The 18,427-nt window shown below is 46.6% G+C and overlaps 1 protein-coding gene across 1 annotated transcript in view; it reads left to right on the top strand.

The window, feature by feature from the left end:
* The first annotated feature begins 6,315 nt into the window (after nucleotides 1-6,315).
* VWA2 (von Willebrand factor A domain containing 2) overlaps nucleotides 6,316-18,427 on the top strand; it is a 47,740-nt gene continuing 35,628 nt past the window's right edge. The window contains exons 1-2 of the mRNA XM_006162760.2: nucleotides 6,316-6,510; nucleotides 16,085-16,146. Coding sequence (XP_006162822.1) covers nucleotides 16,095-16,146 — 52 coding nt within the window. The 5' untranslated portion in view covers nucleotides 6,316-6,510; nucleotides 16,085-16,094. The remainder of the gene's footprint in view (nucleotides 6,511-16,084; nucleotides 16,147-18,427) is intronic.

Below are 18,427 nucleotides of genomic sequence, written 5' to 3'. Positions count from 1 at the left end.
TTTTTTTTAAGAAAATTTTTGGAAACAAATCAAACTATTATTATTATTATTATTTCAATTTGACCAGAGAGAGAAGGGAAAGTGAGAAAGCAAGCTACCAGGTCTAGGATTCAAACCATGGTCTGCCATGTGGGAGTCCAGTGCCTTAACCAGCAAGCCACTTGCCAACCCCAGAAGTGTGTTTTTCTTGAAGTAGATGAGTGCTCTTAAAATTCTTCTAAACTCAAGTGTAGAATTACGGGCCAGTTGACTTTTCTTACCAGCCCTTTACTTTCTGTTTGGAAATTCTGTGATTTAACTATCAGACTATGCCAACTTGAAAAGATGTTGGCACAATTCAAAGGCTCTTTTTATTTTATTTTTCTTTTACTGGTAATGTATGTCGGCTAATCTGCTAGATAAAACAATAATTTTCCTCATGTAAAGTTCAGACATGGATGTGCTTCTGTTATGTAAAAGTTTATGCTGCTTTGTTCAATAAAATCCTTCACTCATCAACTAACTTCTGTGTGTGTGCTTATTGCTGGCATCTTGTCAGCTTCCTTTTCTTATTGGCATGTTCCAGAACACTAGATGCTTAGTTTGTTCATACCATATACTCTATTCCAACCACAGTGGAAATGCAGTGAAGACTGTGAAGTCACAAAACTGGCCGTTAGGAGAATTCGGGAAGCAAATCAAAGAATACAAAAAAATCTCAAGTCAAAGTTCATTTCTTCACATTCTAATGTTTTATCATTAGAATTTGTTATCACTGGAAGTTTGAATAGAAGCTTTTCATTAAATGGTACTTATTATTTTTTGGTGGTTCAGATATTTGCCTTTTCCCCCAAATCATTAATCTCACAAATGGAGATTTGGGCTAAATATCTCCTGGATTAATTCAACATAGCAACCTCTGGGTTTATAGAAGTAGGTTTCAGTGTTCTATTTTGGTTAACACATTAGCTGCGCGTTTTATTCCTTCAGTGAATATTTGTTGAGCTTCAGCTACGTTCCTGATGTTGTGGTAGGTGTTACACTTACTGTTTAGTAGGGCCATACATAGTTTAAGTGAAACTATCACGCTAGCCAATCCCAGTCTTAAGGTCCCCTCAAATTATCTAGTTTGGTTACCTAAGTAAGTTTATTTCTGAGTGGAGATCTTGTAAATGTTGAGATAAGTCAAGTCCAGTTTGCTAAGAGATTTCTGTCACATGGATTGAATGCCCAAGGGTTGGTGGTGGGAGGCATATGTCCTATGCCTTTTGCTAGAATCCTTTTGCTGTAGCAGCTTGAAATGTAGAAGGCTCAAAATTAAGAATGAAGGTAATCGATACTTTGGAATTGATTTTTATCGCTATATAATTAATGCTCCAGAAACCAACAGATAAGAATTGTTACCAACAGGACCCTAAGTTGCCAAATGACAGGAGAGGAATTAAGCCATTGTGAAGCTCACTACTGGAAGACTTCTAACTAAAAGCAATGAGCCATTAGTGTTCCTACTGGGCTGCTCACCTGTGCAACTGCCCAAAATTGGCAAACTTCTGGGATTTGCCAGAGGACATGGGTTACTCACAGGTGCAGGGGGTTTTGTAGTCAGAATTGTCACCACGTAGTTGTTATTCAATACATAGTAAAGAACCGGGGATTTCTTTCTTTCTTTCTTTCTTTCTTTATTTATTTTTTGGACGAAAGAAACTGGGGGCCAGTAGGTGTTGTAGAGGTTAAGGTAGCTAGATCCCACAGGGCCAACTGCAGCATTTGTGTCCCGGACCTGTTGGCTTGAGGATCACACGCAGCGTGTGCACCCAAAATCCTGAGAGAATGGAGAAGAGATTGTAGCATGGCCATGTCCTCAGGGATGGGGGAAATTTCTCTTTGATTGGTCTCTGACAAGTGCACACACTTTGTAACAATGAATTAGAAAGCCACCTGTGGTTTTAAACACAGTTAACAATGGTAGGGTGATTTTGCTTGCTGGGATTAAAGTGAGACTCAGCAGTAAAATTACTGCCATCCACACAGTGAGAACTGGAGGAGACTCAAGTCACCTGGCCTTGGCCATTTCCCTGTGCTTGTTCTGTTGCCTTGAGATGATGCCATTAGCCTAGAAATGACAAACTTTTGATGAAGTACCAACCCCTGTCATGGGAACCTTCCAGTAAATGAGATGGATTCTAGTGTGCATTCCACCACAGAAGCCCACTCTGCCTCTTCCAGGGTGCACCTAGATTCCTTTCAAAATGCATTTAATGCTTGAGGCATTTGTGTATGTGTGGAAAAGCATGAAATGCATGGTACTAGTAACAGAGAGGAGATGGGAACAACGGGAAAATATAGACTATTTTTTTTAGTTTTTTTCCTACAGGTCCCAAGTGCTTGCGGGGAGAGAGGGAAAGTGAGAAATCTTTCCCCAGGAGAGATGGCGATGTGGCAACCTCTTCTCCAGTCTCCTCTTGGGATTGTAGCTATATGTGTGCTCAGGGTGTTTTTCAATGCAGAAGGTCCAGGGTTTTAACCATGTGGTCAACCGTGTGCGATCCAGCCACCTTAACCACCACACCACCTGTTGGCCCAGTATTGGCATTTCGATGACAGTACTTAGCAGTTTTAGATGTTGACTAACTCAAGCCTTTGCCTTTGTAGACAATCCATGTGATTGGTTCAGCCAGAAAGCATCACGTTCCCCAATGGTTCAGCCAGAGAGCATCACGTTCCCCAAAACAGGTCCAGTATCATTTTGTACATGACTTCTGTTTTAAGAAGTGGTCAGAATGTAGGCTCTGGGACCAGCAGTTAGCGTAAAGGCTATGTCGCTGAACTCCTTTGTAGCTGACCACGGTTCGAGTCCCGGACCCTGTGGCTTAAACTCACGCCGGGCACGTGTGCGTGTATGCCCAAGATCCCGAGAGGAGAATGAAGAAGAAGGGATGCAGCGTGGCCATCCCCCCTGGGGGGTGATTTCTCACTTTCTATCTCTCTGTCTCTCTGGCGAGCGCACGTGCCCTATAGCAAAAACCTCTCCACAAAAAAAGAATGTAGGCTCTAACCCTTAGAACAGTGGACTTGGCACCTATTCCCAAACCTACTGGACTTCAGCTTTGAGATGTTTCTGCCCCTTCTATCCTCCTTTCCCCTAACTTTGTTCTCTCTTCACTTCTGTTAAAGTGCTTCAGGATGGACCATTTGTGAGGCCAGCAGGTGGCATGGTGGTTAAGGGCACTAGACTCCCATATGGCTGACCGTGGTTCGAGTCCTGGGCCTGGCAACTTGCTTTCTTACTTTCTCTCTCTCAGTCCCTCTCTGGTCAAATTAAAAATTAAAATTAAAAAAAAATTTTTTTTTCAAAAGAATGGGCCTTTGTTTCCTTTGATCTTTTTTTTTTTCCGTTTAATTTAATAGTCATTGTTTCCTGTTCTTAACAGGAGGGCTCTGGGTAACAGCTGTTCTGTGGATTCGAGGAAATACACCCCTTCCGCCGCACTGTCAGGTATCTTCTTTTGCATCTCTTCCTTCCTTACGTGCTTTACCTGGCCTTCATCCTTTGGAGGACTGGATACAAAGAATTTGAGCCGGGGTTCCATGGGGTTAGGAGCTGTCTACTCATCACCCTTTATAGGCCAGGGACCTGAGCAGCCCAAAGCTAAGCTTTGTGTTACCAAACCAATGGGAAAGGTGGTGGGGAGCCCCAGAACCCCTCATCTCCAAGGTCATTGTCATTCCACTAGACTGGGTGCCTCACCATGAGTACTTCCAAGTCCCTAAGTCTCCACTTCTCTCTGCACAGAACTCAAAGTCATCTTACCACTGAAACACCATGTAGGGTGATTAGTGAATTAATTCAATTTAAAACTTGTACACAGTGAAGGTAAAACTGCATAGATGAAGGCCAAATCGTGAGCTCCAAGGTACTCGCAAGCCCTTTTGGCTGATGGCTCTTTATAATTTTAGTTTTTAAATTCCCGTAAACTTTAACCAAGGACGTGTTTTCATGCATGCCCAGTTTCTTTCTGTACTGCCTCTACCGCTGCTGGTCACCCACTCGGCACTCCCCAGATCGGGGGCCCCTGCCTGCCTCCTCCCACAGGCACACCTGGTGGTGAGGCCTCAGGCATCTAGGACAGGCCCATTGTACTACACCGTGAAGGAGCTGGAAATGACCAGTGTCTCTCCCAGTTTGTAATTACAGAACTAACTTGTGAAATACCCTCAATTAAAGACAACCAAAAATGTCAGGAAGCCCTAGGATTGAAATTTGGCTTCTCCAGGGTGAATCTGATTAGCCAAAAATGTGCTGGTAAATACTGAACAGCCAGCGTAAGGGGTCCGGGGAGAAGGCTGTCAGAGGCCGAGTTTCTACTGTAACAGAACCTGGGGTCTGCTTCTGGGATCCCTCCTCTGAATGGATCAGCACAGGCCACTTACCTAACATGCGGCTATCATGCACTTAGATGTGGCCAGTGCAAAGTGAGACGTGCTGTGAGCGTGAAACACGACAGGATGTCAGGGAGTTAGTACAACATAGCTCTGGTACACTGATGACGTGTTCAGCTGGTATTCGGATTCTGGCCTGTTAACCTAAGAAGCAGGTTGAGGCATAGGAAGTGAAATAAAAGTAGTTTATTTGAGCCAGGGTTTAGGGCACATCACCCAGGGCGAGCAAACTCTGGTTTCCTATGTGTTTATTGACATGGCCACTGAGAAAGCTGGTTTCACAAGGTTAATAATAAAATTTAGTGCACCTGCTGCTTTTCTCTTTTTTTAATATTTAAAATCACACTTTTTTTCTGGGACAGTGCTCTTTTAGAGGCAGAGACCACCTATACCCTGTATTCAGACCTCAGAACAAAAGGTTAATTTTTTGAAGGGGAGAGAGAAGGATCCCCCAACAGACAAGTTTCTCCAAGAGCTGTTGTGTTGGCAGGTTACTTATGCATCCCTGGTGTGGCCCTGTTTGGCTGCTGAGTGTTCAGTAGGTGCTCCTAAGAAGAATGAAGGGAAAAATTAACCCTCTCCCCCTTCAGTGAAGTCTTTGCAATATTAAAGTTAAAATGAGCCACTTTCTCTGAAAACAGTGTTGAAATAGTTGTGAACTTGCTGAGAACTGAAATGGACCACTTTTGAATTTTTAAAAACGACAGGGTTAAAAGTGCTGTTTGTGTATTTACACTGTAAAGTTATATGTGATTCAATGTAATATAAATAAGATTATGATGATAATAATTTTAAAAAGAATAATGGGGAATGGCATGGAAAAGAGGAAATGGGTCAGCCTTCCTGAAGAGCAGTTTGATAATATGCATCAGAAGTCTTAAATTATATATACTCTATAAGCCTAGAAATTTACCTTCTTGAAGTTTATTTCAAGGAAGTAATTGGGCAAAAGGCCAAAGAGACTTTAATTGCATCATTAAAATTTAAAGTGTAATGTTCAACCATCGCAGGTTAAATACATTAGAACATTATGTAGTGGCTAAAACCAGAAAGATGTTCAAAACTGAAGTGGAAAGCCTGGGTTATGTGCGATTATGGAATGAACTTAGAAATGTACACCTTTGATCGGGTACCAAGACATCGGAAGATCACACTGTGATGTTAACAGTGAATATCTCGGGATGAGGCATAGGAGTAATTCTAACATGCTTACTGGCATTTTCTTTTTTTACAATGAGCACACTTTTATTTTTATTTTTATTTTTTTTCTGGGTGCGTGTGCTCGCCAGACAGAGACAGAGAGACAGAAAGTGAGAAATCACCCCCCCCCGGGGGGGTGGCCATGCCACAATCCCTTCTCCTCCATTCTTTACTTGGGATCTTGGGCACGCACACACACGCGCCCGGCGTGAGTTTAAGCCACTGGGTCTGGGACTGGAACCGCGGTAGGCTATATGGGAGTTTAGCGACATAACCATTACGCTAACTGCTGGTCCCACAATGAGCACACTTTTGATGAAATATGAAAATTACAGATTATACAAGAATAGCGTTTATGGAGAAGTTACGATGTACAGAGCATTGTGCTCTTTTGCTTGTTGCCGTTTGAATTTTAAAAACTAGGCATGCACTTGACTGAACAATTGCAGTAACAGGACAGACAGGTAAACGGAAGGCGATTGCCCTGACAAACAGAAAGGATGCCCAAGTCAGCCTCTGCGCCTGGGTCGGAGCTAGACCGCGGACGGACAGGACGCCCCTGCACCGCCCCGAGGAAGTAAGTGCAGTAAGGTCGTTGTTGACTGTGCCCAACCGTGTGCAGCAGCGCGAGGGGCGAGGCCGGCCTGGTGCCTAGAAGCTCTGTGGCCCCTCCCTTGGAAAAGCACCTCCGACCTCAGCACCTCAGCGGGGTCGCCGTGCCACCGTCTCCGCTTTTGGGGAAGACAAACAGGTGCCCCGCATAGCTGCCATCCCCACCCCCACCCCTGTGGGGCGCCCCTCCTGCGGTCCTCAGCGCCCCCTGGCTCGAGCCGAGCCTGCGCCAGCGACCAGGGACCTTGGCGCCTGGGCTCTGGCCGTGGGCTCCTCCGGGTGAGTCACAGCCCCAGCTTGGGTCCGCGCTCTCGGGGGGCAGTAGCGTCCGGGTGCCCGCTAGCAGCCTCCGCGGGGCGGTTGCAGACCGACCGGCGCAGCTAGGAGAGGGGCCCCGGCCCAAGCACAGCAACTGCGCGGCCCCTGGAGACCTGGCTTTGTTCGGCATTGTCAGAGCCCACCTGGACGCGACGTTTCCGGGAAGTCGGTGCCGGGGTGGGGAGGTGGGTAGAGCGCACCGGCGTGCACCCCCAGACACCCCCTCGCAGTCGGCCAGGGGCTAGCCAGCGGGCGTCTGGGGAGCGGAGCGGGCCGCCAGCCCACGCTTTCCCAGGTGAGGTGCGCGGGACGCAGGTAAGGGGGTAGGGGCTTGGTGCTGGGTGGAGAAGGGCATAGTCATGTCTAACCCGAGTCGCGGGGCCCCCTTCCCTAGTGTCCACAGAAGAGGGCTCGGGGCCGGCAGGTGGTGTGGTGTTTAAAGAGGCGCTGGAGTCCCACATGGCTGTCCGCGGTTCGAGTCCCGGACCTGGCGGGTTGTTTTCTCACTTTCCCTTTCTCTCTATCTCTCTCTGTTCAAATAAAAAATAATAATAAATGGAAATAAATAAATCAATCTTAAAAAAAAATTGGGGGCCATGCTCAGCCTTCCCCAACTTCCCTTTACAGGATTATAGGAATAGTAAGGTGACCCGTGGAGTTTTCCTAGGCAGCCTGGTGCCCTCTGCGAAGTTCCTGCAAGCAGAACCCAAGAGGGGCCTGCAGCCCTGAGAGACTTGCTCTTTGGTGATGAGAAGACCAGGGGATTTGTCCACCAGGATGAAGTCACATGCTGGGACAAATTCCCTCTTCTCAACCTGTGCCCTTTATCTGACCCGCCCTGCTTCTAGCACTTCTTCCTCCAGAGTCCCCCCTTGGCCACCTGCTGGGACAGTAAATGGGAGAGTTGCTGACTTGTCCCTTGGAAACTCATCAGGGGCATGGGTTTAAGGTTTTCAAACTCTGGTGGTAACCAGCAGCAAAGACAGGACCCTGGCCCCTTGTTCCCATGTTTCTGGGAAATCCAGGACCCCAGCTGAGAGCGGCCTTCTGATCAGAACATCACGTGAGCAGGGCCTTCGATGTCTTGGACATCGGAATACTTAGACCCTGTACAGCTTTCAAGTGATTTCTTCTTTAATTACAAAAAAATCAAAAACCCTAAGACCTCTAAAACTTCAAGGTCTGTTTTGCTCCCATTGTGACATTATATTAAGAAATGTCTATTTATTGAGAAAGGAGTCAGAAAAGAAAACAAGTCAGGGCAGTTAGAGATACTACTGGGTTGGTCAAGGCCCCTGGGGTGAAATTGTCAATAAATGCTGCTGGCTTTCAGTCTCCTGGGCCATTCTGTTCCTGTGACTGATGGGGGTGCAAAGCTCCATAGGCCTTACTCTTCGTTGGCAGAAAGCCAGCTCAGAATTTCCTGCTGGTCAAGAGTTTCCTGGACTAAGTCCCCAAGTATATTCTAGGTGGTAAAGGGGAGGGGAGTCCTTCCTTCATCATCCCTGTCTGGAAGGTCATTAGATCTGATTTTTGGCTTACCATCCAGAGTTTAAAACCACTATATTCCCTCCTTTCGATATGCTCTGGTCCCCTAGAATCACTCCTAGAAGCCCATGATGTTACAGATGAGGAAACCAGGACAGTTTTAGAGTTGAAAGCAAACTTGAACAAAAGATTCCGCATGTATGCTTCCACACATACATAGCCTTCCCCATTGCCAGCCTCCCTCCCACCAGAATGATAGATTTTTTATAGTCGGCCAGCCTGCGTTGACACATCATTAGCAGCCAGAGACCGTAGTTCACGGTAGAGGTCACTCTTCGTGTTGTCTGTTGAGTGTCATGACATGTGCCCGTATTATCGCATCGTAGAGTATTTCTACTGCCTTCAACTCCTCTGAGCTGGTCTATATGCCTCCCTCTCCCCACACCCTGGCAATCTCTGATCTGCCCGTCTCCATAGTTCTGCCTTTTCCAGCATATCCTATCGTCGGAATTAAACAGTAGACAGCCCTTGCAGGTTGGCTTCCTTTACTCGGAAATATGCAGTTGTGTTTCCACCCCTGCCTTTTTAATGAGCCTGGTAAACAGCACGATTATTAATTGGCTGTGATGACATTGGGGATAAGCTCCTGGGGAAAAGGACTTTTTGTTAGTCATGCCCCCACCATGTGTGCATCTCACACTTAACCAAGCATTGTTTACTGCCTCCTCAACACCTGGAAGGCTGCTGGGCCTAGGGCAGATGCTTAATGACTTTTATTGGAAAATGAAATCTCATATATTATTGGAAAGGTTCACACTCTATGACAAACTGATTGACTAAAGGATATAGAAACACAGTATGCGGAGGGTAAATGCCAGGTATAGTGTGTATTTATGTATTTACATTCATTCACTGTGCATCGTTACAGTATACAAAATGAGATTTAAAAAGAATTATTCATTTAATTAATTTTTTATTATTATTATTATTTTTCACATGAGTTTTGCCAGAGAAAGACAGAGAGAAAGAGAGGGAGGAAGGGAGAATGAGAAAGCAAGCCGCCGGGTCCGGGACTCGAACTATAGTCGGCCGTGTGGAAATTCCAGCATCTGAACCACCATACCACCTACTGGCCCCCCAAAGTAAGACTTTCCATCCAGAATACACTGTATATTGGCTCAATCAAGGATATTGCCATACGTGTTATCATCAACAAATAATTTTCCATTTCTTGTTTCTTATATTTTGCTTTTGTTCCCACACTTTGATTCCCTAATTCACCCTCTGCCATTTCCCACCCCCCAGTCATGCTGCCTCTGTATCCACAGTTACTTTCCGTGCCTTTTTTCCCCCCCACATTTTATTGATTCACAAAAGATATTAATTAATCTAAACACTTTCAATAGCAAGTGTAGTTGATATATACATATCTATGAACATATGTCTGGGTCTTTCCAACACTGTGTGAGTTTGAGAAACACTTTTTTGTGAGAGATTTTACTATAAGGCATGTGTGTTTGTCCGAGAGACAGAGAGAAAAAGAAAGTGAGAAATTACCCCCTTCCCTCCCCCCCCCACAAGGGGCTGGCCATGCTATATAGTCCCTTTGCCATTCTCCTCTTGGGATTCTGGGCACACATGCCTGGCATCAGTTTCAAGGCACAGGGTCCAAGACTTGAACTACCATTGACCCCATGAGTATCCAACACCTTAACCACTATTCTACCTGCTGGTCCAAAGAAACTCATTTGACAGATGATGGACTGAGGCAGAAGAGATGGTTGCTGTGGTTGTCCAGCTGTTCGAAGCAGAGCTTGGCTGGAATTCTGTCTCCAGGCTTTAGGTCCTATGTGTTGACCCATCCGTCAGTGTTTCCCGGGGTCCCATGACAGTGAATTTGGGTTGAGTTCTGAAAATGTGCTGATTTCTTTTAAAGGGAACATGGCTTTCCCCAAGCAGCTTTTAAAACTCTCTTCCTGCCACATCAGACTAGAAATGTCGTCCACTTGCCTTGATTCTCTGGGCTTGAGCCAGTTATTTTCCAGAAGGACAAGGAAGATGACCATTACAAGACAGCAAGGACTTCTGGCCAGAGACTTTGACCTGTGATTTTAGCCTTGCTGTTCAGGTATGGTCTGCTCTCAGAAAGGACTCAGATTTCCATCCCGCTGGCAGGAGGAGGTTGCCAAGTGCTAATCTAATATTTGGGGTCGGAACTGCATTTGGTAAGGAGGTGGAAGTGGTTTCCTTTTTCACCCTGCACTCACTTCACTTCCGATCCTAGAGGAGAAGGCAGGCATTGTCTTGCACAACTGCATTCAGCTCTCACCAATCTGGCCTGTCTTTTTTTAAAGTAGCCTTGTCTGGGCCTTTGTTTCTCCCTGTGTCATGAGAAATGTAATTCCCGGGTAATGCAGAGTGGAGTGTGTCTGCAGCGTTCTGCAGCAAACCTCACTTGTCTGCTGTCCTGAATTTTACTGGTGCTATGGGGAACCTGAATGCAAAGAGAGCAGTCGGGGGAGAGATCTCTAAGTCCACGTGGGAGACTTCAGATGCCCAAAATGGCACGCAGTACTAGCCTCACTAATGGAACAGGAAGGAATGAAGCTAAGAGTGAGGCGCTTCTTATTCGAAAGGCGTGACAGGTGTACTGGGAACGGGTGGTCTGTTTCTGCGCCTGGCTCGCGGAGTACTCCTGACTTCTTCCTCTGAGAATGCAAAGGGCCTGGGAATGGCTCGTTCTGTGCAGGAGTGTGGAAGTTACCGGCAGGTGCTAGCTGGGTGGAAAACTGCCTCAGGCAGAATTCCAGGTAGCAGACTTCTAATTATGCTTCTGTTCATCTATGACTGCCTGTCGTTGATAGCCCTTTTTTTTTCTGAAGCCTGAACTTCTGCCGAAGTATTCCCTCTTGTCCCCTAACTTCGACGTCTCTCCCTTGTTAAGCCTCCGTGGCAGCCCCTAGAGTCTTTTCCCAGAATTGTGATGGGAAGATGACAGATTGAACAGATCCTTCGGAGGCCACAGTGGAATCCAGTTCACTGATTAGCCATCAAACCAAGAGCAAACGTCTCTGTGCCTTAGTCTTCTCATCTGTAAAATGGGGCTGATACACTCTCACTAGCTGGGTGTGAGGATTAAAGAGAAGACTGCAAGTATGGAGCCTGGTGGCGGATGCACAATAAATGCTCTTTACATGGTAGTAGCTCGTGAGTGTTCCCTGTGGAATTTACTCTTAATAAAAGTGTCCTAGGAGCCAGCAGGTGGTGCGGTGGTGAAGACACTGGCCTCCCACATGGCCAGCAGTGGTTTGAGCTCCATACCTGTAGCTTGAAAATCATGTGGAGTATGTGTGTGTGTGTGCCCAAAATCCTAGGAAGAGAATGGAGGTAAAGGGATTGCAGCATAGCCACACCCTACCCCACGCCCCCAACCATCCCTTGGGGGGAATAATTTCTCACTTTCCCTCTCTCTGTTTCTCTCTGATAAGAGGACACACCCAATGGCAAAAACAAACAAACAAACAAAAAGGGTTTCAGGCGTAGGTCTATTTTTAAACATCCTATTAATACTGTAGGAAAGTCTTGGTATGTGGTAAAAGGGGAACGTTTATTTGCCATGATTGGGTTGGAAGAATCAGGGTGCTGACAGCACTTTACCAGCACGTATGTCATGTGTTGTGATGTAAAAAAGCACGCAGTGAAGCAGGGCACACACAGATGCACCAGGGCAGCTCCTGTCCAGCTCTCTGCGGTGGGCATTATAGCAAGCATGTCCCTCACAGAGCAGGTACTGGGCTCAGGTCTGGGCTCCAGCAGACTGAGTACAGTCCCTAGGGTTGGGCATTTGCCAGCTGGTAGTCGAGACAAACATATCACGGGTGATTTTGGTATGGACTGTGACATTAGGGTTCGTGTTTGGGGGAGCAGGGAGTTGGGGGCGGGACTGCTGAAGTTGCAGAGTGGGCGGCATCTCATCTAAATGCTTGGGTGGAGGCATCGACGTTGTGTGTGCGCTTGCAGATTGCCAGCATCGGTTTTGTTTTAATGAGCAGAAACTTAGGAGGCTCTGGAAGAACATTCACTCGGGCAAGCAGAGGCACATAACAGAGCGATACGAAATTGCTGGTTTGTCTCATGCCACGGAGGGGTGGGGCGGGGTGGGGCCTGTGTTGATGGAGTGCCATCCTGTGTGGCAAGAACCTTCCGTACTTCCTTCCACTTATGCTCACGGGTGGCTGCTGGAATCCTCGTTTCCTGAATAATGAACAGATCTGCACCTTGGGCTCCTGCATGTACCCAAGGTCAGAAGCTGTAAGCCCAGAAACCGAGCTGAATACAGCAAGAAGCCCTTTGCCGCTGCTGCCCTCCATGGCCTCTCATCCCCACTGCCTCACCCCTGCCTGACGCCCAGGCAGCAGGTGGGAGCTTGTCCTGTGTCTGTTGTGTGGAGTAAGAGGAAGGAACACGTGCCCTTGGGGAAAAGGCAGGCAGGAGTCTGGGTCTGTCTTGCCGGCGGGATCCGGGGCTGGAAGCTAGCAGGAAGTCTGCGAGCTGCTCTGCAGGCCTGTGTCCTGCCGGTCACCTTTGTCCCTCTGATCACGTCTGGGGAGCTGCTGCCATCCTTGCTCTTGCAAATAGTGGATTTCCGATTTTCACTTCCATTCGGTGAAGACTTGAGCTGCCAGGTCCCTTGAAGCAGGAAGCTCCTCCACAAAACTTTTCAGCTGGTCAGAATGTCTGACTTTGGGAACCAGCAGTTAGCGTAATGGCTATGTCGCTGGACTCCCACGTAGCCGACCGCGGTTCGTGTCCCGGACCCGGTGGCTTAAAACTCACGCCGGGCGCATGTGCGTGCGTGCCCAAGATCCCGAGAGGAGAATGGAGGAGAAGGGATTGCGGCGTGACCATCCCCCCTGGGGGGTGATTTCTCACCTTCTGTCTCTATGTCTCTCTCTGTCTGGCGAGCGCCCGCGCCCTACAGTGAAAATCTCTCCAAAAAAAAAAAAAAAAAAATGAATGTCTGACTTTGTTTCTTTCAGAAGTGCTTTGAAATCCAGTAGAGTGAGGGCTGACCATTATCGGTCCATGATGGTGTGAGGCGTGACCATCCCCCCTGGGGGGTGATTTCTCACCTTCTGTCTCTATGTCTCTCTCTGTCTGGCGAGCGCCCGCGCCCTACAGTGAAAATCTCTCCAAAAAAAAAAAAAAAAAAATGAATGTCTGACTTTGTTTCTTTCAGAAGTGCTTTGAAATCCAGTAGAGTGAGGGCTGACCATTATCGGTCCATGATGGTGTGAGGCAGGGGGTCGTGGCAGGGGAGGGGCCATGGGGTTTTTAAAGCCAGAAGACATCTTAGCAGCATCTGATCCAACCTTCTTGATCAGTCGGTGAGGAAGCATGGCCTCTCTCAGGGCTCTCAGGATGAAAAGTGGGGTCCCTGTATTCATGGTGCAGGACCTCTGCCACTGTGGGGCAGGTGTGGCCCCTGCCTGGATACGAAGTCACACTCCTGTCGGGTAGTCAATGACTGCTGTGCCGTCTCAGTGAGGGTGTGCGCTGAGTGGGGGCACAAGTGCCCGTGGTTAGAGGACAGCCATGGACTAGCAGCTGGAGACCTGGACTGGGGGACCACCCAGGCCGCTCCACTCGTGAGCCACAGTGACCTCTTCTGTCCGTCTCCAGGGTGCTGTACAGCCCACCACCCTAAGGCCCTAAGGGTCCTCCCTCTCTTCTCCTCAGGGTGGGCTTGAACCCAGGCAGTTAGCAGAGCCCCACCCCACCGTATAGTCAGCTTTCCTGCAAATCAAAGGAAGCAGCATTTCTTGTGTAGCTTTGATTGCGTAGTTCAGTAGGTCCTCCGAATTTGGATTGCGAGTCCTGTAGCCAAGACAAGTGCAGAGGTGGGAGAGCACTTCAGACGGGTTGAGAGTCCGCTTCTACGCCCGCTGGGTTACAGGCACTTGTGAAATGCCAGAGGTGACCAGCAAGTGTGTGCCATGTGTTTTGGAGAACTGGCACCCCCCATAGTGGAAGTAGGGAGATCCATAGGCCCAGCCTGCCTTGTTATCCATGTTCTCAGATGGAGGAGAATGGCCTTTGTTTAGAACATGAAAGGGCTTTGCAGATGCAGGTGCCTTAGGCTGAGGTGAGTTTGCCCAGAGGCTGTACCCCATGACAGCACCTGTACTGACTGTCCACTTCTCTTTCTGCCCTGGTCTCAAGAATCCCTTTTGATGTCTTTGCTCTGGGGTTTTCTCTCTGGGATCAGCTCTTGAGTGAGTGTTGGTGTTTGTTGAATGGACGGAAAATTTAGTAAGACCTGCATGTAGCATTGCTTTGCTCTCCCCAAGTCTTTTCTTCATGGGCAAGTTTAAGGCAGAGAAACTGTAGGATGATCTTGAATGTATTGACTCCTAAAGGGCGAAAAATAGAATTTCTAGAACCTATTGTCATGACATTTTTAGCTTTTTCCCACTCCATCTTACTAAGGGGAAAAGTCTGAATTTCATGCTGTATGACCTCTTCCTGTTCCTGTGCTCTGTGGACACTTGCTTACACATGAAACCATCTGAACTGGGCAGTATGTCTGCGATCGACATGGTGATGACACCATTTCCTGAGTCTCACAGCGAAAACTAGAAGTAAAATTCAGTATGTGCCCTGATGTCATCAGAATTAAATTATTATGTTTTTCAATTATTAAGCCAGAGGGTGAGTCACATGTAGGAGAGACAGAGAGGGAGAGAGGAAGAGAGAGAAGAAGATGAGAAAGAGAGGAGGACCCTCCAGAGGGACCTGGTCAAGCTTTTGGGTTATCAGAAAAGTCATGACATAATTTTCTATGCAAAAATGCATCATGATTTTTTCAATGATCCAATAAAATGCTTTCTCCTCCAATTCTCTGTCCCTTCAGGATCCCTGACACAGGTGCACACACTTAGTATGTAAGCCACCAAGGCCAGGACTTGAACTCCAGTTGGCCATGTGGGATCAGGCCTCCTCTGCACAGTGCCTAACTGCTGAGCCGTAGGGCTAGTCTGTATTAGTTCTTCCTAAAAGCATTCACTTTCTGCCTTCAGCAATTGATAAATAATTAGGCCCCACAGTGCTGAATTTTACTCATAATAGAACCATTATTAGACCATAAAGATTTAAAAAAAAAAAAACTTCCATTTTTCGTTTAGCCAGCTTACTGTTTATAAATAATTTATAAAGCACAGGCTGTCTTTGGATGCCATCTTCTTAGCTAGGGACAAGTTGGGTGACTTTCTAGAAGGTTTTAGAAAATAAGGACATCAAAACTCAAATCTTCAACTTGTCAGTTTTTAACTCCTCAAGAAATAGAGGCCCCAAGATGGTGCCACTTTGCAGAGGTCAGGAGGCTAGTCAGGACTGGGCAGAGCTGAGACCCAGTTGCTCTTCCTCTGGATAAAGCACACCTTCCCAGAGTCTTTGCAGGAGCTGGGGTAGGTTTGGGGGTGGGAGTGGTATTCTGGGGATGTTAGTTTGTTGTTTAAAAATCAAAGTCCTTGGGATCAGCCAGTGTCATAGTGGTTAAGGTGCTGGACTCCCACATGGTTGACTGAGGTTCAAGTCCCAGACTTGTGGCTCGAAACTTACACCAGGTACTTGTGCATGCATGCCCAAAATCCCAAGAAGAGAATGGAGGAGAAGATAGTGGAAGATTGCAGTGTGGCCCTTCCCTCTGGGGGTGATTTCTCACTTTCTGTCTCTGTGTCTCTGTCAAACATACACCCTATAGAAAAAATCTCTCAAAACAAGAAGAAGAAGAAGGAGGAAGAGGAGGAGGAGGAGGAGAAGGGAAGAAGAAGGAGAAATCAAAAGTCCTTAGAGTAAAGTCTTTTGTGACTTTTTTGTGAATTTGTGTCTCCTCTAGGCTGATGTAGTTATTGTGATGAGGAGAGACCTCCAGAGTCAAATTAGTGACCTGGAAAAGGCTGAGCAATTGTCATCTTGTTGGGTGGTGTGATTTGGGGTGCTCATAAAACTAACTGTGGATGCTTTATTTCTTCTCCTGGCCCTGTAGTTATATCAACATGCCCTTTTTGCTGTTATTGGAAGCCATCTGTATTTTCCTGTTTTCCAAAGGTAAGATTTTTGGTGGAGAGGGGGATTTTGTTGGTTTCAAATCCCTTTGGGATTTGGGGATCAGCCCCATGGCCTGGTGGTTAAGGGAACTGAATCCCATGTGGCCAACTACACAGTCTGAATCTTGCCCTGGCAACTTGGGAAACACACGAGGCACATGTGTGTGCATGTCCAAAATTCTGACGTGGTGCATAAATGGAGGAGGAGAGATTGTGAGATGACCAAGCCCCATTGGAGGGTATTTCAAATCCACCTGTGTGTCATTACTCCATGGCCCCTCCCTGGCCTAAGCCACATTATTTTGTGCTTAGACCACAGTAGCTCCTGACTGGTCTTGGATCTACCTAGCCCTCCTCTACACCATCTCCACCTCGCAGCATTTCAGGTGCAGATCTGGTCATGGCTGGACCCCTCTCCACCTCCACCTAGAACTTCTGAGTTTCTTTCTTTCCTTTTTAATAAATTGTATATTTAATTTTATTTATTATCATTATTTTTTAATTTGACCAGAGAGAGAGAAGGAAAGCGAGAAAGCAAGCTGCCAGATCTGAGACTCAAAACATGGTCAGTCATGAGGGAATCAACACCCCAACCATCATGCTGGTTTTGAGTTTCTATTGCCCCCCCCTTTTTTTTTTCTTTTTTGAGAGGTTTTTGCTATAAGGCATATACGCTCACCAGAAAGACAGAGAGACAGAAAGTGAGAAATCACCCCCCAGTGGGGATGGCCATGCCAGTCCCTTCTCCTCCATTATCCTCTCAGGATCTTGGGCACGCATGCACAACTGCCCGGCGTGAGTTTAAGCCACTAAGTCTGAGACTCAAACTGCGGTTGAATACATGGGAGTCCAGTGACATAGCCATTACACCAACTGCTGGTCCCTCTTTTTTTTTTTTTTAAAGAATTGTTTGTTTATTTAGAATCTGTCACATTTACTATACTCATACTGCCTTTTTAAAAAAAAATTATATTTATTTAATTTCACTTATTTGCTCATTTAAAAAAAAAAATTGACCAGAGAGAGACACGAGAGAAAGAGAGAGGGAAAGTGAAAAAGCAAGCCACCAGGTCTGGGACTTAAACCACATCAGCTCTCTGGGAGTCCAGTGCCTCCACCACTATGTCACCTGTTACCCTAAGAATTGTTTATTTAATTTTATTATTATTATTTTTTAATTTGACCAGAGAGAAAAAATGAAAGTGAGAAAGTAAGCTACCAGGTCCAGGACTTGAACTGGGGTCGACCATGTGGTATTCCAGCACCTCAATCCCGCTACCTGCCAGCCTCTTTATTGCTCTTAAGGGGCTCTGTCTGATTCTGTCATGAGTCCATCCAAGTCCTGTCTATTGCTCCTTCCCTTATAGAATCCCCCCTTTTATTTTATTTTATTTTATTTTATTTTATTTTATTTTATTTTATTTTTTAAGAAATAAGGTCTCTATATGTTGCCCAGGCTGGGCTTGAATTTACAATCCTTCTGCCTTAACCTCTTGCTCAGCTCCTGAGCAACTGTGATTACAGGCATAGTGCACTGCACCGGCTTCGTACTGCAGTCCCATACTCCTGCCAGTCCTTGCTTTCTGCACGAAAATGTTTCTGGATTATGGTGGCCCTTCTGCCTGGACCAACCCCCAAACCAACCCAATCCCCTCTTGTGGGTAAATGTCTGCTCACCTTTCAGTAGCAGCACAATTCCTCTGGGGGTCCTCAGACTAGGTCAGATCCCCCCTATTCAATTGTCCCATAGCCTCTGCTCTGTAGAACCCAACACATATATCAGTTTACTTCTGTGTGAATTTTTAAAAATTACGTCTTCTCCACTAGATAAAAGCTCCATGAGGAAAGAGATTCTGCAGTTTCTTATTCACTACCATATAATCTCGGTGCCTAGCGCTGGGCTGGGCACATAGTCCAGGCTGAAGTAAATTGACACATAAATAATAGAGCAGATGGACTTTCTTTTTTTCCCTACTTTGTTCTTCCTAAGTTCTGGTCTCTGTGAAATGTGAGATGGTTGGAAGGAATCAGTGCATCTGCAGATCATTCTCCTACAAGTAAGAACAAGTGGACAAGGTGCTGCATGTCCGGGGTGAGCTCAGGATCCTCTTCTAGAAAACCAGCAGGTTGAGCTGTGGTTTCTGAAGTTCTTGCAGCTCCTCCTTCTCTGTGTTTTGGTGAATAGGTGTCCATTCCTTGCCGAGTTGTCTGCCTATTCCCTGGAGCTGCAGGGAGCTCGGAAATGCTAAAAGTAAAGATCTGGGTACTCCAGCCTGGCTGAT

This window comes from Tupaia chinensis, unplaced genomic scaffold (assembly GCF_000334495.1).
Source record: "Tupaia chinensis unplaced genomic scaffold, TupChi_1.0 Scaffold140534_1, whole genome shotgun sequence".
NCBI classification, from domain to species: Eukaryota; Metazoa; Chordata; class Mammalia; order Scandentia; family Tupaiidae; genus Tupaia; species Tupaia belangeri.
The sequence above is the reverse complement of the archived record's forward strand: the minus strand, read 5'-3'. Positions and strand labels throughout refer to the sequence as shown.